Source organism: Myotis lucifugus, unplaced genomic scaffold (genome assembly GCF_000147115.1).
Source record: "Myotis lucifugus unplaced genomic scaffold, Myoluc2.0 scaffold_48, whole genome shotgun sequence".
NCBI lineage: Eukaryota > Metazoa > Chordata > Mammalia > Chiroptera > Vespertilionidae > Myotis > Myotis lucifugus.
Window position 1 is genome coordinate 4,011,247 of NW_005871096.1, and position 21,026 is coordinate 4,032,272.

Genomic DNA, 21,026 nt, shown 5'->3' on the forward strand with positions numbered 1-21,026 from the left:
GCAACCACTTTGAATTCATTTAGCTCTTCTTCTAATATTTACTTTCATATAGCTAATTAATATGTTTATATTGATATTTCTTGATTTGTAAGAATATGTATTTTTACTGATTTCAGAGAGAAGGGAGAAGGAGAGAGAGATAGAAACATCAATGATGAGAGAGAATCATTGATCGGTTGCCTCCTGCACACCCCCCACTGGGGATCAAGCCCACAACCTGGGCATGTGCCCTTGACTGGAATCGAACCCGGGACCCTTCAGTCCACAGGCCAATGTTCTATTCACTGAGCCAAACCAGCTAGGGCGATATTTCTTGATTTTTTTTTCAATATTAGGCATTAAATATTGAATTCTAATTAAGGAAGATAAGAGGTTAGCTCTCTTTTATTCTCCCTCCATTAAATACCTATCATTTACATTCCAAGGTAGTTATATCTGTTTTCACTGTATTTTTCACAGCTGAGTTATGTGTGTACTATGGCTTTATTTTCTTTCTTGTACAGCATATTAAAAAAATTCTTTTTTAAACTCAAATTCTACTTACATACTACTTATTCATCCCCAAATTCTCAGATAAGGTCAAATACCATGGCTTGTCTCTCAGGTCTTGTGTCTGTGTGACATTTTCTCTGGAGCCCTCCGCTTGCTGCTCCATTCTGGACTGTTTGCTCTTGAGGCCTCAGGCACAGCTATTGGCCAGGAATTTTCCTTTCCTCTCACCTTGGGGCTTCCTGATTGACCTGTTTATGCTGCTTGGCATCTCTCTCGGTTTCTTCTCTCTTTGGGGGAAGCACATTGCCCAGTTGCTTCTAGAGAAAGAGTATGTATGATGTAATTTTCTTGAGTCTGGCATGTGCGAAAATATCATTTAATTTCTCCACACATATGATTGATATAAAATTAAAGTTGGAAATTGTTTTCCCTGAGAGTTTTGGAGGCCTTGTTTCATTTTCTTCTGCTTCTAATTTTGTTACTGAATTGTTGGATGCTTTTCTGATTCTGGTTACTTTATATGTGACGTTGGGGGGGGAGGGAGCTTATTTAGTTTTTTGTGTTTTTTTAAATGTTCTGAGGTTTCATCATAATGTGCCTGAACTTGGCACTTTCCTAAGGTTCTGTGCCCCATATTGGCTTGCTTCTTCCTGACAGTTCTGTCTGTAGGCATTTAAGTTTTTCCTGTCCCTGCTTTGAAGACTCACTCATCTTTGGCCCATCTGCTTTCCATTTTCAATCCCTCCTCTTTCCCCTTACCCCCCCCCTCCGCCCCCCATTAATTTTCTCCTCTTTCATTGTCTTTCTTCTTGTGAGTTTATCTCTGCCTCTTGCTTACTGTCATTTAGTGGAGGGAATGGAGTTAAGCACATGATTATAATCTACCACATCCAACTGGAAATCCCTGTTAATGAACTTATGAGATTTGGTCTTTCAATTTGGATACGTGGTTGTCTGGTGCATTAAAGAAGAGTTAATTAGGTTTCTCTAGGATGGATTCCATTTACTCTCCTTTTAAGTTCCATTCAGAGATTGTTACTCTCACTGACAAAATGAGCTAGGTGTTCCCCGCTCTTGATTTGAGTGTGTAATAGGAAAAAGCGCCAGTTATGTCTAAGGTATAAAGTCCAAGTCTGATCTCAAACCCGTTCACAAGAATAACATGCAGTTTCCTATAATATAAAGAACTGACTTTTATTGCCTGGAGTGTTCTACGACCATAATCCCAGCTGGGTCCGTCTTTCTTAGATTCCCTACTAGTTTGACTTGAGTTGTGTTCAAGCTGGAAAAACATTCTTTTCTGAGAACCATTCTCTCCAGTGGTCCCGGCTGTATCCTGCGGGACGCTGAGTTTCCATGAGGCATCTCTGGATTCTATAGGAGAAAGTTGGACCATGACATCCTTCTCCATTCCTAGGATAAAATCACTCAAGAGTAACTCCTATAAAATACAGAAGGTTTTGTAATGTGCTAAAGGCTTACGTTATTGAACATGTAAACACCACAGCAGAATCAGGACCAAATATGATCTTTCAACGTTTTCCTTAAGTTTTATTAGCACCCCAATTTTAACAGTAGTGACTGAATTTTTTTTTTGTACAATTTTTAATGTATTATTTAGGTCTTTCAAGAATTACTGTAAATTACTGGAGGCCTCATTCACCCATTGTAAAGCAAAGGGAAGCCAATTCAAATTTTAAAGGCTTTGTGTCCTGCAGCGTTTGAATGAGTGTAGGGTCATCTGATCTGATTCCCAATCTAGAGTTTACAGAAACTTAAAAAAAGAATATTTATCTTCACATGATAGAATTACAATTTCTTCTGTTTTAGACACCTCATGTTCTTTGTTGGTAAATCAAGACTGAGAGTATGTAGAGGTTCTGAGAGGAAACATTTCTATTTGAAGGTTCCTGTTTTCCTCGCGATAGTAGGAGTGCCAGGCATCTGTCTTCCTGCTAACACTTGCTAGAGGTGTTGCTGCCTCTGGGCAACAAGAAGGAAGTACTTCTGTCCTTCACACCAGAAATAGTTACTCTTTCTCATTGGCATAACTCAAAAGATCATCTTTTTAATGAGATGGGTGCATCCCTTATGGTTTTCACAGATTTAACTATCAGATTATGTATTGCAGAGCTTAGAGAAAAACAGCTCTAGTAAGGTAGTTAACGGGAATTTTACTGAAAGCTAGAACAGCAGCAACAACTTTGTTCTTTTTCTCTCTGCCAATCTTTTGACCTCTACTTGCTTTTATTTTCATGTATTACTTTTGATGATTCTTGAAGGGATTCATGTGTCTTGTTTTAACATATTTAACATGTACACATTTCTCACTGTACTTCAAAAAATCACCACCAGGGATGAAAAATTATTTGCCGGGAGAATTGGATGTGTCAGGATTTAGGTAAATCGTACATAGTCTAACATGCATTAGGCAACTCTGCAGAGTATTGTGTATTAATGTGTTGGCTGTTGGAAGGAGAAAAATTTATTCTTGGTTGATTTTGGAAAGTTCTTCCTGTGTTTTTGAGAAGTGGAGCAAGGGAAAATAAAGAGAAGAAAGTAGACGTAATTTAAGGAAAATAAGGTAATGTATATTAAAGTGCCTTGTAAATAGCAAAAGATGTTCGTTGCTATTATTGCAAGGGTTTAGCTTAAATGAGAAAAAAATCCACAAAGATTCAATAAAGAAAACTGGGAGAGAAAAGAAATAACTTGGATTAAAAAAAGTTAAGGAAGAAACAAAATAGAAATGTCATAATGGGGAAGTTGTACAGTTTAGTGTTGTGTTTTCTTTTTAATCTGAAAAAACATGAGTATTTGTACTTACTATTTAAATGGTTACATTGAAAACATTTTATTTATTAACCAGAAGAAAAGTTCCGTCAAAAATAATTTGGGGTGGTGTGGGGGCGTTTAGCATAAGAAGTGGTGAGGATTGGGTAGAAACCACTAGAATAAAGATCTGTGTGTCATAGGGGGTTATGGACTGTGTTTCCACTTAATTAGGTTTAATTTACATTCGTTGATGTCATCTGTGCCTTTCATTTTGTTCTCATTCAGACCTTTGCAAGGTAGGTATGATGAACCCATTGTACAGATGAGGCATGGAAGGCTGACATGCCCACAGCCGTTTACTTACCCAGTGACAAAGCCCTCCCTTCTTTAGGTTTTGGGTTTATTTCCACAGATGCTTCACGTCAGAGCAATTATCTGTTGTGTTTCTGGATAGTCAGCTTATTGGGTTTCTCTACAACAGCGGTTCTCAACCTGTGGGTCGCGACCCCTTTGGGGGTCAAACGACCCTTTCACAGGGGTTGCCTAAGACCATCGGAAAACACATATATAATTACATATTGTTTTTGTGATTAATCACTATGCTTTAATTATGTTCAATTTGTAACAATGAAAATACATCCTGCATATCAGATATTTATATTACGATTCATAACAGTAGCAAAATTACAGTTATGAAGTAGCAACAAAAATAATTTTATGGTTGGGGGTCACCACAACATGAGGAACTGTATTAAAGGGTCACGGCATTAGGAAGGTTGAGAACCACTGCTCTACAAGAAGTGCTTGTTAAATAACAGTGGTCACTTAACAAATAACACCTCCGGGCCTTGTTTTAGGCTTGGCTGTGCTTGTACAAATGACTTCAGATGAGTCCTACTTAAGGATTCGTATTTGAATTCTCCAAGAACCAAGGAATAAACAAAAAAGACATTTCAACTGCCCAAGTATGGGTTCAGAGTCTGAGCACTATGCCCTTCAGATCTTATCTGAAGCTGGTATTTTATATTTAGTTCTCTTATACTTTTTTATTTTATTTGGTTTCCATAGCTGTCTTGAAGAAGGGAAAGTTGGTACTCTGACAGCAATGAGACTTGACCTCAACTTCAGGGCAAAGGAGAGGAGATTACCAAACGATTAAAGGCTGACAAAATATCTCCCAAAGCATAGCAGTCAGAGGCCGTTGAGTAAAGGAGCAAGCAGCCCTCTGTGCTTTGGAAGGTGGTGTTGCCTTTACGGGAGGTTTAGTTGGTTACCAGGAGCATCCACATAAAGTCAGTCTTCTGCCCTGTCTCGCTATTGTATTGATTTATCTCCAACTCATATCCTGACTCTACTTGTCTTTAGACCTGGATCTGTAACTTGGATTCACCTTTGACTCTCCAAAGAGTACTTACATCTGTGCTTTCCTTGGTGTTTGAACTTTGGCAGTTTCTTCCTTTTGACTCTCAGAGTGCTCTGTCGTTTTGATAGGAACTCCCCACCCAGCTCTCCTCCTGGTGGTGGAAACTCAACTTCTGCCTGGTATGCCCTGGGCCAGCTCCCTTTCCTCGGAGTCAGTGTTCTCATGTTCCAAGGGAGCAAGATCATTGACAGTCATATTGATGATCCCGTGTCACCAAACAAAGGTTAATTATATTCTAGATTCCCTGAGAAGGCATTACCTTTTAGAAAAAAAAATGAACTCAGTATGGTTGAAAGTAAACCCACTTTTTCAGATAACTTAGATGAGTAGTCCTTCAACTATTGTGAAAATCTTGATTATTCTCAATATCTTATTCCTTGAGCTTTCCAAGTAGCAAGATTATATAGTATAATAACTGAAGAGTGATTCAGAGAATTGTAAATGTTATGGAATATATTATTTTTGAAGAACATTACCAACTTTTTTAGTAGCTTGCACAGCTTTCATATAAAAATGTTGCATTAGCCCTAACTGGTTTGGCTCAGTGGATAGAGCGTCAGCCTGCAGACTGAAGGGTCCTGGGTTTGATTCCGGTCAGGGGCACATGCCCGGGTTGTGGCCTTGATCCCCAGTGGGGGGCGTGCAGGAGTCAGCCGGTCAAAGATTCTCTCTCATCATTGATGTTTCTATCTCTCTCTCCCTCTCACTTTCTCTCTGAAATCAATAAAAATATATTTCAAAAAATGTCAATGTTTTTTAAAAAAATGTTGCATTAAATAAAGGCATTTTTTTTAACATTTTGTTTACAAATTTATTTTTTAGGTCAATAATAGCAAATACTTAAGTAGAGACATTATGATGTCATAAAACACTTGGAAAGGGAGATAGTAGTGCAAGTGGTTATTGACATGAAATGTTTACTTGAGAAAATTCTTGGCATTTTTGCCCCACATCAGCATAATGAGAGTTTGTAGGAGAGGCCCAGCATTAATGTATCTGTTGCAGATTAATGTCCTTGTAGAGCATGTGTTAGTGACTATATTATAACTACAAAGTTGCACACTAGACAGTTTGTGGGTTGGCATAAACATTCCTTTCATCCCCCCAATGGCTTGCATTCAAGTGAGTAGTGTATGGTTCATCTTGGTCTCAAGAATAGAAAGAAGGATGGCTGTCTCAGAGTTGTTTCCTTCTCACGATCTTGCTGATCAGATGGGCAGAAACACTGGTTGTTTTCAGGACCGAGTTATTTTTTAACAGTTCAGAAAAAATGTCACATAGTACATATAACCATAACAGTATTCCACTGTTCCTTTTGAAATTTTTATTATTAAAGTTATTTTCAGACAATACCATAGTGTGCTGCTGTGTCATGTGTAAAATGTATTCAGTGTGATCAGTGATTCCTCAAAGCTTGTGTGTTATAAAAGAAGTGAAATGATGAATAATATAAATATATATTAGTACCAAACCATAGACCTGTGAATTTTCAGAATTTTCAAAGAAGCGAGTCTTGATTATTTTATTACTATCTGTTGCCCCAGTGGGTTGAACCTGAGCAGGTTGCTGTATTGAAGCAGCATCTGGGAGGAGAGGCACCCTGCTGTTAGAGTAATGATGTCCTGTCCTTCACGCAGAAGGATGAGGAGGAGGCAGACAGATGTAAAGTGGGCAATTTCCATTTCTTTGTTTGCTCCAAATGTTCCCACCTACCTGTTTTCTCGTTTAAGAGGCATTTTGTTTTTCATAATTTCGTTATTTCTGAATCCTCTTACTTAACACACAATATTTATTTATGAGATCATAAAGATTTTCTTCTGTGCAGAGAGAGGGAAGGAAATATAGTTGAATGTGATTTGCAGCTTGGCTTTGAGTCAATGAGGGTGGGAAAGGAAGGAATAGAAAGACTATTCCTGTTCTCATTATTTAATTGGTCTGTTTCTTAGTTGTGTGAACTCTTCACTTAATGCATTGGATTACTGATTAATCCCATATATATTGACTGCTGGTTACATATCCTTGCCCTGAGGATACAAAGATGAGTGGCCCAGTCAGTAGGCATCAGATGACTTTGGAATCTTCTCCTGGCAGAATTCAGTGATGATAAGGTGCTTATCTAGTATTCTAAAATGCTGCCATCTTCCAAAGATGGCCTGGAAATGTTCATGTTAACAGGATAGACAAACTGGAGCAGCCTCAAAATTTTGGAGGTCGCAAAGGCTGTGCAGGGAACATAGAATCTACTTTCCAGGTGTTTTTAATTTCATTAGATTTTGTGATGAACCTTGCTGCTTTGCACATTATTGGAGTGCTTTCCAATACCTCCACCCACTTCTGTACTTGCCGAGACTGGAGGTTGAAGAGTGGGCAGGAGACTGAAGTGGGAAGACATCACTGCAGTCTTAAGAGGCATTACACTAGGAAATCTCAGAGGCAGGTGCCTCTGCCAACTCCATTCTCCCCTTCTTGCCTTTATATTCAAACTAGAGGCCCAGTGCACGAAATTCATGCATGGGTAGGGTCCCTAGCAGCTGCTGGCTGCTGGCTGCCAGCCAGGGCTCCCTGACCCTGGCTGCCTGCTGCTGCTGCCTGCCAGGGTGGGGCCGGCCAGGGGGAGGGGCCGAAGGCAGTTGGCCCGCCAGCCCCGCCCCCTGGTCAAACTCCCAGTCAAGGGGCCAATTTTCATATTAGGCTTTTATTATAGAGGATGTCTGATTTTATTTTCATTAGGTTAGTCATGCTAGGAGGGATCTTTGAATTGAAGCATCTTAAGAAGCCTTATAAGATGCTGGGTAGTGGTTTCACTTAATGAAACTATATGCAAACCTGTGGAAAGATTGTCACCCGAAACCTAAGATCATTTTAAGAAGAGCGTTCTTCTGAATCTTTTGATACTATTAAGTTCTACTATGGGTGTGCTTATTTCACGAATACCGCTTCCCACCTTGATACGTACTAGCGAATACAGGATTTATTTTCATTAAAATGGGGTTGAACTACTTTAATTTTGCCAGACACCAAGATTTTCAAGATCTGTGTCTCCAAACCATTTATGTGTCAGCTCATTTCAGCAAAGTCTTACCAGCTATTTTATTGACAATATTGATGTCATTTGGTATATTGATTCCAACATCCCAGTGCTGTTGCCTACACACTTACTATAACCACATTTGTCTTTATTCCATTAACTCGAATATTCTTCTAACATCAAAAGGTTGTGGATTCCACTTCCTCGTCAGGGCCAGTCCTTCCAACCTCCTTTGGGATCTTATTCCATCCTTACCTCCTTCCTCTTGTACTCTCAACCTTTCTCTCCCTACCGATTCCTTCAACTTCTCAATGTGGACTTCCATCAGCACCCATTCCTTCCCGCAACCATCCGTTCTCCTTCTACTCTTCTGCTGGCTCTGTTATCTCTGCCTCCACCCTTCCACCCCTCAGTCATGGTGGCCAGTGACTGCTTGACTGTCAAGTCCAAAGGTATATTTTTCATCTCTCCTCTCTATTCATCTCGTTGTATTCCATGGTACTTCTCTACCTTTCTTCCTTGGTCTTGTTCACAGGATCTTCCTCTGCCCATTCTGTCATTGTTCATGTTCTCTAGTGTTCTGCTTTTAGTTCTGATCCTCTAATCCAGTGGTCGGCAAACTGCGGCTCGCGAGCCACACGCGGCTCTTTGGCCCCTTGAGTGTGGCTCTTTCACAAAATACCGACTTCTGCGCATGGACCATGAAATTTCAATCGTACTGTACATGCGCGCCCACACGTGGTATTTTGTGGAAGAGCCACACTCAAGGGGCCAAAGAGCCACATGTGGCTCGCGAGCCACAGTTTGCCGACCACTGCTCTAATCTTCTCCTTCTATCCAAGTTCCTTCAGTGGTATCACCCACTAACATAATTTCTGCTACTTTCTGTGTAATGATCACTTATACGCCTTTATGTTTTGCTTAGGTTTCTTCTCCAAGCTTCATACTCAAGGATATCTGGGCATCCCTACCTGAATCGTCTACACCTCAATTTCTAATGCTCCAAACTAAACACCTTATCTTCCTTATTAAACTTGTTCATTCTCCTGCATTCTCTTCCTCAGTTGTCACTTCTATCCACCCACATGTAGTCATTTTTCCAAGTTGTCTTGCTTTTGGCATCTGGGTGTTTTTCCAGTCCTAATTCTTCCTCTCCTTTTCCCTTTCCTACTTACTTCCACTACCCTAATCCCCACCCTCCCTCTCCTATCTAACAATTAAACTGGCCCACTTGGTCTCCCTGCCTCCACTCTGCCCCCTTTGGATCCATCCAGAGCCAGTAAGGCATCTGAAACCCAGAGCTAACCCATCAGTGGGTGTCTGAAACCAGGGTAAAGTCAGAGTTCCTGGATATGTGAGTAAGGTTATGATCTGGCTCCAGGCTTCTTTCTTGGCCTCACCCCCACACCGAATTACACCATGCAATTTCTTACCTCTGATTTTCCCTTGTCTTGTGCCCCATTACCAGCTTGGCTAAGTCCTACCCAGCCTGAGGACATGCCAGGCATCCCTTTTTGTTGGAAGCCTTCCCTGACCTCTCCATTTCTGGGCTGGGTGCCCCTGCTTGGCGTGAATCTCAGTCACTACCCTCATCCCACTGTCCCACCAGGTATGTTGTGTGTGTCTCTGGGCCCCACTAGACTTCACTTTCCTTAAAAGCCTGTGTCCTTTCCTCTTTGTAGCTCCAGTGTCTAGCACAGTGCTTCGCGTATAGTAGGGATCCAACATGTGGTTTTTAAAAGAAAAACTAATAATGAGAGTAATTCAGTTTCATGCTTACAAAAATGGGCAGAAGTAATCTATGCATGAAGGGAGCTTCTGGGGTGCCGATACTGTTCTGGGTTTGACCCGGTGTGTTCAGTTTAGGAAAATCCATTGTGGCGTCCACTTGAGGTATGTGTACTTTTCTGTATCAATGTTAGATTTCAATAAAAAGTTTTTCTAAGAATCGGTTTGATGGCTTATCTACCCAGTACAGATAATTTCCTTTTTTCCTTTCAAGCTCTTACAGTTTCCACAGGATATTAGTTCAGATGTCACAGCAAAGAACCGGGCTACTGCTGTTCCTTTTCGTTAAGGAAGAGTGAGATGAAAAGGCATAGGAGACACGCGTGGGATTGCCTGATCTCCCAGAGAGGGCCAGCGGGCCAGCCCTGCTGGTAGTGCAGTGGCCCGCGCTCCTGTCACACTTATTGCAGGGGCCACATGCTAATCGTCAGCGAGCTCTGTGCCTGCCTGCAGGGACAGGGAGTCCGCCTCGGATGTGACCATGAATAATTCATAAATGTAGTTATCTGGAAATTTGTGGTCATCATTAGCATTTTAATGAAAAAAATGCAGTCATCATTCTCAATCTCTGTTTTGTTTCTACTTTTTTCTCCTCCCCCACCACAGCCAACCCTCTCAGTCTTCCCGAGCAGTGGAGACTCCCGAGGCCCCTGCAATGTGCTGACTGGTCGCTATGGGCAGACGGTACCCGGAGGCTCACTGTCATCCAGGCAGCTCATGTATGTATGGGATTGCACTCCCGCTCTCTCTCTTTCTCTCTCGCTCTCTTCCTGTGTAGAATATGGCAGGGTGCTGAACTGGTGAAGGTTTTTACGTTTAACTGACAATATAATATTTAGGAATGCAAGAGAGTGAATCGCTCTAGGGTAAATATTTAATATTGAATGAGAATTTTTTTAATAATTTATTGGCCCTATAAGACCAGGAGTGTATATCAGCAATCTTCCTTTCAATGCATCCAGTCATATAGAGGTTTTTTGTTTTTGTTTTTAACTTTCCTTTTTCATCACAATATAAAACATTTGGACCAATAGCAATGCCATAAATTAAAAACATGTCCCAGTGACTCTTTGAATTCTTTGAAATAAAAAAACTCATGGACTCAGAAGAGAGGTCCTCTGGGGATGTCATTGTTGAACACATGTCAGGGAGAGAGGCCCCAACTCTTATTTCTTAACATTCTCCAAAGAGGAAATTCCTGACTCCCTCAGTGATGACTTTCAGTGTCTCACACACTAAGGTTTTTCTGATCATCGTCTTTGGGGAATGGCTACCATGGCAGCCTTTTCCTGTTTGTCACGACCCCTGATTCACTTTGGAGAAAAATGATTATTGCCCATGTAATGTTCCTTCTTATTTCTATAAAGGAGAGTTTGCCTCAAACATATTTTTTGTTCCCTTTAGTCTTTCAGCCAGCTGTTTAGATATTTCTTTGTTTTTGTTGCTTCCTTTTGAATTACTGGAATTTTAGCTTCAAATCAGGGGTGTGTTTGGGTTTGTAATTCCCCAGAGTGCCTTTGCTCCCCTGTCCCGTGCATTGTTATGCTTGTTCATATCCACCGTTAGGTCCCTTTTCCTTGTACAGTTCACTTTTTTCTTCATAGGAAAGTTAGAACCCCCCTCAAGGCCATACCCAGACAACTGCTTCTAACATCACCCTAACAGCCAGATCATTGGGAGCAGCAGTGGAGGGAGAACTGACAACAGGGTGAGGATTCAGACCAAGCACCAGGGTCAAAGCCTCAGGAGTGGGATAGACAGCTTTTTACATGTACCTTAGCATCCTCCAAGGCCATTACTGAATTACTGTAAAATGAACAGTTTTCATAGTGAACATCATCCCAAAAAGTTCGCCCTGTATACTGTAGTCCAGAGGTTGGCCAACTAGGGCTCATGGCCAAATTCAGCCAGGCCCATTTTTTTGTAGGAGCTAACAATGGCTTCTGTGGTTTTAAATGGTTACATTTCATATATATGTATATATATATAGTGGGGCCTTGACTTACGAGTGTCCCGACTAACGAGTTTTTCGAGATACAAGCCGTCTCTCGGCTGATTTTTTGCTTTGAGTTGCGAGCTAAAATTCGGGTTACGAGCCAGCTTCAGATACCCCACTGCTAGTTGGCGCAGCGAACGTCACAGTGAACACCACAACATCAGCCCAGCATCACGTGTCTCACTCGTTCACTTTAAGATTTGACATACGAGTAATTTGAGTTACGAGCTCCGTCACGGAATGAATTAAACTCGTAAGTCAAGGCCCCACTGTATATAAAATCCTAAGTGACCGTTACAACAGAATGACCAGAATGACCAGTCGCTATGACACACACTGACCACCAGGGGGCAGATGCTCAATGTAAGAGCTGCCCCCTGGTGGTCAGTGCGCTCCCATAGCTGGAGCACCACTCAGCCAGAAGCCAGGTTCGCCAGCTGGACCCTCTCCCACCTCCATGGCAGCACTACTGGGCAGTGGCGGCAGGCGCAGCAGGGCTGGGATAAACAACAGCGGAGCTGAGCCCTGCCCAGGTGGGGTTCCTCCCCGGCCACCTGCTGCTTCAGCACTGCTACATCCCTCGGGCTGAAACCCGGCAGCCCAACATCCCCCGAGGGGTCCCAGATTATGAGAGGGCACAGGCCAGGCTGAGGGACCCCACCCATGCACGAATCCGTGCACCGGGCCTCTAGTGGTTATATAAATCCCTACATACTAGTAATCTCTATCTTGCTTCTTGCCCCTGAGAACCTAATATATCTACAATCTGTCCTGTTAAGAAAAATGTCGCCTATCCCTGATGTAGAAGAAAGTTGGAAACGAGGTGCTATGATTGAACCCTACGAAAGTGTTATTATTCAACCTACTAAAATGCTTATTTCATATGGTTGGATCTAATATACTCATATATCGAGGAAATTCTTCTTTCAAATGGTTAAAATTCCAGTGATTGTTCTCTTGGGAAGGTAAATTCACTTGGAAATTCACAAATGTAAATGTGCTCCTTTTTCACTGTCCTGGGGAATGATTCCCTGGCCCCACCATCCCACCTCCTGGGAGGTTTCCAGGGGGCTCCACGCTGCAAAGGCTTTGCTGTCAGGTAGCTGAAAGGAAGCTCTTCTTTTTCACATATTATTATTTACCCAGAGTTCTCTAGGAGAAAACTGTCTTATCTTACCTTCCTGGGTGCAGGGACTTGCTGGCATCCTCAGAGGCCTCTGCTGGGCAGGTCACCTGTGCTTTCTGCTGGTGGGAAGGAGGGTGAGTGGCTGCCTTTTCCATGGGGCACACGTTGGCCCCTTAGCCTGCAGCGTGTCTGCACAACACGTTGCTTGAAATGCCCTTCCCTGCGGCTGGAATGTGGTTCTCACCTTTGTGTGCTTTCCGTCCCTTCGTTTCAATACTGTCATCCCTTAGTCCAATGCATTAAAACCGTCATTTACTTTGTGATTTCTTTTCTGTTCTCACCGCTCCCCTTTGCACCTCCCTTCTCCGGATTATTAGATGAAATTTGCTTGTTGAAGCCTCCCGCTGACCTTATTTAGTGGCCACTCTTCGCGGAAATATTAACCTCAGCTGCTCTGTCTCCTTGTCATCTAAGACAAGAAATCTAAGGTGACACGGGGCCTCCGGGCCAGGCCTGGGGCTGAACCGGGCCACATTGTTCCCAGGGGAGGGAAACTATTTCGGGGGGAAATAATTCTCTGGAGTTTATAGTTTTGTTACTAAGTGTGGACAGGAGTTGCTGTGCTCTGAGTTGTTTTTTGAGGCTCACATGGCAACTTGGAGTTTAGACTTTCTCTCCTTCTGGTTTGGGATCCCGGCTTTGCCTTTCAAGGACAGGATGCTGCTTTGAGGACGGATGCTGTTCTTTCATGCATGTGGACTGGCATCCACTGAGCACCAAAATAAGAAGTCAAGAGCCGGAGCCTGACCTCTCCTGACTTTTTAGCAGATATCTGTGCTTGTGTTAAGACTAGAGTCGATTGGTCCTAGGAATTAATAATGAGGTTGCATCCTTAGTTATTTTTACCTGCACCTATCGGTTCCTTTGCCTGACTGCAGCCGCTGCTCTCACCCTGGCGTCCGGATCTGGACTGTTGCGACAGCCTCCTGACTTCTGGTCTGATGTCTCCCTCCCTGCAAATTTGACTCATTCATAAAAGCCAGATTAATCCAACAGCTGAAGCGCTTATACCTTAGCTCTGAGTGTGCCACTTCCCTGCCAAGAGTATTTAGAATATCCTCACTAGTCCAGAAGGGCGCCCTGACATTCAAGTCCTCCCCACTTCCTTTTCTACTCCTTCAGTACCCATTGCTCATGATTAGAAATGTGATTGCTGTTGTCAGCGGTGTCACCCCTCAGGAGCTGCCTGAGGCTAGCCCACGTGGGCGCTCCTGCTGAGACACACCTTTGCCTCTGGGTCAGTGTGCCGTTGCTCCATCTTTAGACACCCCGCTGGAACCCTGCTCTGGCCTCAGGGTGCAGCAGAGCGGCTCTCTTTCCTGGGCAGCCCCGCTGGTTTCCCCTCGCTGGCAGCACGTGCTCCTGTAGCTCTTACATCTCCCCCCTGAAGCCTGTGTCCCCAGTTACTCTTTACGTACACTCTGCTGAACTTTGACACCTGACATTTTCATTTCCCTTCTCGCCTCTGAGTGTGAGGATAGTGCTCAAATATTTGTGGAATCACCTTGGGTGTGGAGGTGGGTCTGGATATGTGTCCTCAGGAAGGCCCAGGGAAGCATTTTCCAGAGCACGCAGCAGAGCCTTTGCAGGCCCAGGCCGAGGAGGCATAGGCAGGGCTCCAGGCAGCCCGGTGCTGGGCCTGTGCTGCTCACCCTCCCGGGCTCTCCTGCCTCCCCTCCAGCTCACTCACAGGGGTGTGTTTCCTCCCTTTCTGCACTTAAGAAGTTGCCATTTGAAAAGTTGAAGCAGCAACAGGCACTTAGGATTCTTGCCTGTGGCCGTTCACTCTTGCCTTCCCCACTCGCACGGAGGAAAGGCGTTGGTTTGCTTTGTGCTTCTTCTTCATGCCACACATGGGTCCTGATTCTACGAGAAGTTTTTCACTTCCAGCCGCATGAACTTTGAAAGGTCCGTCTGTTATCTCCATCTCACAGGTGATGAAGTGAGGCTCGAACAAAGTAACCGGTCAGAGCAGAGTTGCGTGTGAGCGTAGGTGTGTCTGCTACCGTGTCCGTGCTTTTTCCCATCGAGCTTTCTACTGACCGGCTGAGCCCCGGGCGATTGATTATTTAGGTGCTGTCTACTCACCTGTTCTCGCTACCACAGTGTTTGCTAATATGGGACATAAAGGCCTAAAAGATTCAGCAGCAAAGGATGCTGACAGCTGTCTCATGCCTCCTCTTTTCTCCATTCTTTAAACCTGGTAGCCACCGGTAGTGCAAAGGCCCTAGAGGAGCACTTTGTACAGAAAGAGTAAAGATTAATACAGAAATAGTAACATCTTGCAAGCAATACATGTGTAATATAGAAAAATTTAAAAAATAAAAATGTTCTCGCAACCCTACACTCTGAGAGAGAACTGCTTTTAACATTTTTGTTGAACACTTTTCTATACTTCACATACTCTCTCTCAATATATTTATTTACTCTGTTTACTTGCAGACATGGGACTAGGTCAGCGGTCCTCAACCTGTGGGTCGTGACCCCTTTGGGGTCGAATGACCCTTTCACAGGGGTCGCCTAAGGCCATCAGAAAACACATATAAAATTACATATTGTTTTTGTGATTAATCACTATGCTTTAATTATGTTCAGTTTGTAACAATGAAAATACATCCTGCATATCAGATATTTACATTACGATTCATAACAGTAGCAAAATTAGAGTTATGAAGCAGCAACGAAAATAATTTTATGGTTGGGGGTCACCACACCATGAGGAACTGTGTTAAAGGGTCACGGCATTAGGGAGGTTGAGAACCACTGGACTAGGTCATGCATTGTGCTTACTCAGTGTCATAAATATCTCTTTAGACCAGTACATTGAGTGTCGTAGCAGCTCCAGATAGCCGCAGCCTGTGGTAGAATTATTATTTCGACGATGTTCCAGAGAAAGGCAGTGAAACCAGGGGAATGCAGGACGGCTGATTCACCTGGTGCGAGGAAGGACAATTGTGGTTAAAAAATGCTGGTCAGGACCCACTCAGTGGATGTTCACCACCCATTCATTGTCTCAACTCTCAGTTTGAAGAGCACTGGCCCTGCGATCAGGCAGGACTGGAACTTGGGCAGAATTGGAGTTTGCAGGGGGCGTGTGGTGGGAGCTCTGAGCGTAGCCAGGTTTTGAGGAAACATTTGGAATTTGCATTAAGACCAGGAGCCTGAGAGCAGCGCTCAAGGTCATTACCAGCCAGAGGGTCCCACTGCCCAGAGCAGCCAGGATATGCTGTATCTCAGAAGAGGGGCTTTCTGCTCTGGTTTTAATTGGTTTTCCTGGTGCGGGAGGAAGTCCTGCAGGATGTCCAGACGTGGGCGATCGCAGCAGAAGAACCCCTGGGGAGGCTCACGGTTTCAGTAATAAAATTCCATGAATGAAGAGAGGATACAAGAGTTGGGCAAGGCCAAAGGCAATACGATTTTTTAAATAACACTGATTAGATTTTTACTCTACCCCAAGGAAATAAGATCCATTTATTTTAGAAAATGTGCAAACACCAAAAGCACAGGGAGGGGAAAAAAGATCCTTCACATTTTGCATGTGTCTTTGTAGTCTGTGTGTATGTGTGCATGTATCTATACCTTTAGATTAAGCCTTATTGCAATCATACTGTACATCTCATTTTATGACCTGCTTTTTGTAGCTTAATTCATCATGGAAATTTCTGATATTATTAAACGTTCTACTAGTATGTGATACTTTATGATTTTATACTTTACTACATTGCATGGATATATCATAATTAACAATCACCCATTGTTGAACATTTAGGTTATTTCCAGTCTTTTATTGTCCTTCTAGTGTAGTCATCGCTCATAACTTTTTTTCTCCTTAAAAAGTGTCTAGAAGTGAAATGGCTAAGTTAAAGGGTTGCTTGCACATTTTAAAGACATTGCTACACACATCCAGACTGCCCTCTGGAGAAGTTTTATCTGTTTCCGTTCTATCATCCTTGTATGAGGACTGCCCATTTCCTCCTACTCTGGCCCAGGGATTTATTTCTCATGATTTTGACTTTTTCTTTGTATTTACATCTTACTCAGTTCTTCCATGTATTTAAAACAGGCAGAGTCCTTCTTTGTCGTTTTGGCTCACCATATTGGCTACAAATTTTATCATCACTGTCTGATTATAGGATTTTAAGATCTTTGAATCATCAGCTTATAATCCCTGAGTTCTGCAGAACTTTAAAAATAGGTAAGTGTTGACTAATGTTAAGTCAGTGGTTGGCTGTTCTACAGATACTTCTGTGGGGACTCCTTGTACCTGAGAACCTGGCTTCACAGTGCAGTGAGTTCGGTCTCACTGTGGCCATCTGGTCACTCATAGAATACGCTTTCTGTGCCTGTCTCAGACTCAGTAAGTGAGGTTCTAGATTTTTACATGGCGTATGAACCTGAGCTGTGAAATTGGTTATCTCTTGCCTGTCTATTGCCAGTATTTTTTTTTAGGTACTCGTAAATATAGAGCTTCTTTTCATGTCTAGTAAATAAGGTTATTTCTTGGTATTAACAGTACTAAAGAAAGGTTATTTCTCTGTCTCAAGAGAGAAATTAAAAGTTCCACAGCTCAAGTTAAAAATCCCTTCTTTACAAATTTTTGTGTGTTTTTTTTAAACCCCCTCTATAATCTTCCTTTTTTAAGGTTGAGATTTGAAATCTTATGCTGTTGGAATGAAAATGTCTCCCCTCCACGTGGTTGCTCTGGGTCTAGCACTTTCCCTGCGGCAACAAAAGAGCACAGAATGGGATGTTCTGTGTTGTCCTCAGTGATAGGAATCCACACCTGGGAAAGAAGCCCACACGTGGTATCTGCTTTGTGGTGGAATGAGAATAGGAAACATGGCAGAATAGTCCTTGGAGAGAAACTAAATGTGATTTATTTTTCTCTTTCTATAGACTAGCTTTCTTGTTGCAAGGAAACCTGTTTGTAGTGTGTTGAGTACCTGGGGACCTCATGCCCAGCGTCTGTGGACATTTTCCCCACACTCCACATGAAAGGGATTTGCAAGGGTCCCTTCTGTGTATGTGGACAAGCTCTCACTCAGATTGAGGTGAGAAGACTGTGTTGTCCTAAGGGGTTGGCCAGGGAGTAGCAGGAAGGAAGTGCCTCAGCCAGACTTTGGAAGTTTAAGACCTATCTCCTGGGAGCAGCCCCTGGAACGGAAAGAAGAGAAATATGCAACTTTATGGGGCAATTTGGAAACCAAAGCAGGTGGGAGTTATTTTCCCAGATTTCCTAGACACTTTGCTTGTTTATGCAAACCTGGAATTGTTCTGGGTGGAAGTGAGTGCCAATGACCTGAATGAAGACCACAAGGAGCCTTGCAAAATGAAATCAGAGAATTCTGAAAGGAATGACTTGGCATATTTCAGAGTCAGGAAATAGGTCAGGCTGTTGTTAGCCTCTGAACCTGTTAGACCTTTCTTTTATGAGTGTGTGTGTGTGTGGGTGTGTTTGAATAGATAGGTCAGTCCATAGGTAGAAAGAGTATATATCTATACTAATAAAAGAGTAATATGCTAATTAGACCGGACGTCTTCCAGACGTCCTTCTGGACAAAGCCATGGTGGCAGGGCCCGAGGTAGAGGCAGTTAGGGGTGATCAGGCCAGCAGGGGAGGGCAGTTTGGGGATGATCAGGCCGGCAGAGGAGCAGTTAGGGGGCGATCAGGCTGGTAGGCAGAGGCAGTTAGGGTGATTAGTCAGTCAGGCAGGCAAGCAGTTAGGAGCCAGCGGTCCTGGATTGAAGAGGATGCAGGCCAGGCTGAGGGGGCCCCCCCCCCCCCCCCGCCATGCACGAATTTCGTGCACTGGGCCTCTAGTATATATATATAATAGCAAGCACTTACTATTGAATATTCTATAGAGAATGCTTTATTAAAGATATATCTATACTTTTTAGTCATTCTCTCCCTTTCAGTTCTGAGGAAAATCCATGGGATTACATTTGTTTCCTCCTTTGAATTTGTTCTTAGGAGTGTCCAATTATGGGAAAAGTTGATCCCCATATCCCAGGCTACAAGAAATTCTCCAAAGAGCTTAAGTTACATATTGCTTATTTGCAACTTGATACCAATGAATCCAGCATGACTTGGCTAGATCATGCATACCTGCTACTGTCCTCTCCTGTGATTGGAGCTTGGTTAGGTGTGAAGAGAATTTCCTATTGTTTTGAACATTAGGAGATAGAAAGTCTTTGTTTTTAAAATCACTGTTCCTCACACAGAAGCGCCAAGGTTAAAGCTTAAAAGAGTTTCCCCTTTTTCGGGTTGAGGGGCAGGGTGGTGTTAAGGCTGAGGGGTGATCAGGGCCAATCAGTAGATCAATTGATGCTGCATCTCCTGTACTCATAATGCTATGCTGGCTTCTGGAGGGTTGAGGAGTTACAGATTGTCCTCACAGAGAGTTTATGTTTTCAAGGTAGTAGCAATATGATCAGAATCAAGTTATATGGTGTAGTTTTTAGAGGCGAGGAAGGCCAGTAAAGATTTGTGTTATTGGTGAAGTCCAAGGGGAAACAACAAATGTAGAGAGCATCTTCTTCCAATGGGACACAAAGGCCTGCTAATAGGTGTGATTCAGATCATGGAGTCGGAAGGTCAGCTGTGGAATTGCAGGTGCTGTGGGTGGTGTTTGAAGGGCACATGAAATGGGATATCATGGAGGGACCTAATGAAGTATGATCATGCAGGAAGGGTCTAGGGCAGCCGTGAGCAAACTACAGCCCACGGGCCGGATCTGGCCCGTTTGAAATGAATGAAACTATGAAACAAAAAAACAAAAAAAATTGTTAAGATCGTACCCTTTTATGTAATGATGTTACTTGAATTTATATTAGTTCACACAAACACTCCATCCATGCTTTTGTTCCGGCCCTCCGGTCCAGTTTAAGAACCCATTGTGGCCCTCGAGTCAAAAAGTTTGCCCACCCCTGGTCTAGGGAGTGCATATCTGGGTGAGAACAAAGAGCAGGTTCATGATGGGCTTTTTATAGTATTATTAATGATTAACACGTGGGCACTGTTCTGAGCATTTTATGTGTATTTTTTAGGTGTGTTTTTTTTGTGTGTGTGTTTTTTAATTGACTTCAGAGAGAGGAAGGGAGAGGGAGAGAGAGAAAGAAACATCAGTGATGAGAAACATTGATTGGCTGCCTCCTGCATGCTCCTTACTGGGGATTGAGCCCGCAACCCGGGCATGTGCTCTGACCGAATTCAACTGTGACCTCCTGATTCACAGAGCAATGCCCAACCACTGAACCACACCGGGCTATATATATTTTTAAATCCTCCCAACAGCTCTCTGTGACAGAGGTGCTATGATCACTCCAGTAACAGATGAGGACACGGAGGCACAGAGGAGATAGGTGATTTATTTAAGGCTACATCATAGGGGGTATAGTTGGGATTTGAAACCAGGTTGTCTGGCTCCAGTGCTCCTAACTTCTGTGCTGCCTGCTTTGATAAAGGTGAGGGAAGTAGGAAGAGGTTAAAAGCAAGAGAAGTTGTTGGGGAGAAAGAAAATTCCGAGATCAGGATTGTGGGGGTAAGGAGTGGGTTTAAGTCCGGGGGATGCAGGGTCCACTTGGTGACCATACCAGGAGTTAGTGATACAGAGGGACGTTAGAGCCTGTCCTGGAAGTAAGAATGTAAAGCTAACAGTCTAGAGGCCCTACTGTGTGCTGGGCACTGGGGATAGAGCAGTGAAAAAGGCAGGTAAGGTCGCTGCTCCCATGGAACTTCTATTCCAGTGACGGTAACAGACAATAGGAAAGCCACTCAATAGAGAAGATAATTGTGGGTTGTGGTACATGCTGTGGAGGAGCCAGGAGAATGACGGGCGTTCCTGGGCAGGGCCCATATGACATAGGGGGACATAGGGAAGATCTCCCTGAAGAAGTGGTGTTTGGTCCGTGTTCTGAAGCATGGGGAGAACTGAGGAAAGGTCATTCCAATCTTCAGGAATAGGGTCAGTTCTGGGAATGGAAATGAGGTGAGTGGGCGTGGTGGGCTTGGTGGGAGATGAGGTTGAAGAGGAGGCGGGACTCAGTCAGACTTGAGGGCCTTGGTGAAAAATTTCTCTTGTTTTCTAAGAGTAGTGGGAAGTTAACATTAAGTAGCTGGGTGGCAGGATCCTGTGGGAGATCCAGGGTGCTAAAGGAGATCCAGGGTGCTAAAGAGGCGTGAATAAAAGCAGAGGGAAAAATAAAAGCAGAGGGAAAACAGATGGGGAAAGTACCTTTAGGGTGCTTCTCTCCCAAATGGTATGTTGCAGATGGCATCGCAGCAGACAGGCTTTCTGCTGGGACGATGACCCTCACCTCAGGTAGAGCTTCTTTG

The 21,026-nt window shown here is 43.3% G+C and overlaps 1 protein-coding gene across 10 annotated transcripts in view; it reads left to right on the forward strand.

Moving 5' to 3' along the window:
* The window catches only part of APBB2 (amyloid beta precursor protein binding family B member 2), a 256,229-nt gene that overhangs the window by 53,446 nt on the left and 181,757 nt on the right, over positions 1-21,026 (forward strand). For 9 of the 10 annotated variants that reach the window (XM_014455588.2, XM_023753627.1, XM_014455591.2 and 6 more), the window contains one exon: positions 10,113-10,225. The exons of the other annotated variant lie outside the window; for it this stretch is intronic. In XM_014455588.2, coding sequence (XP_014311074.1) covers positions 10,180-10,225 — 46 coding nt within the window. In that variant the 5' untranslated portion in view covers positions 10,113-10,179. Of the gene's footprint in view, positions 1-10,112; positions 10,226-21,026 lie in introns of those variants that run through there. 10 annotated transcript variants of the gene reach the window in all.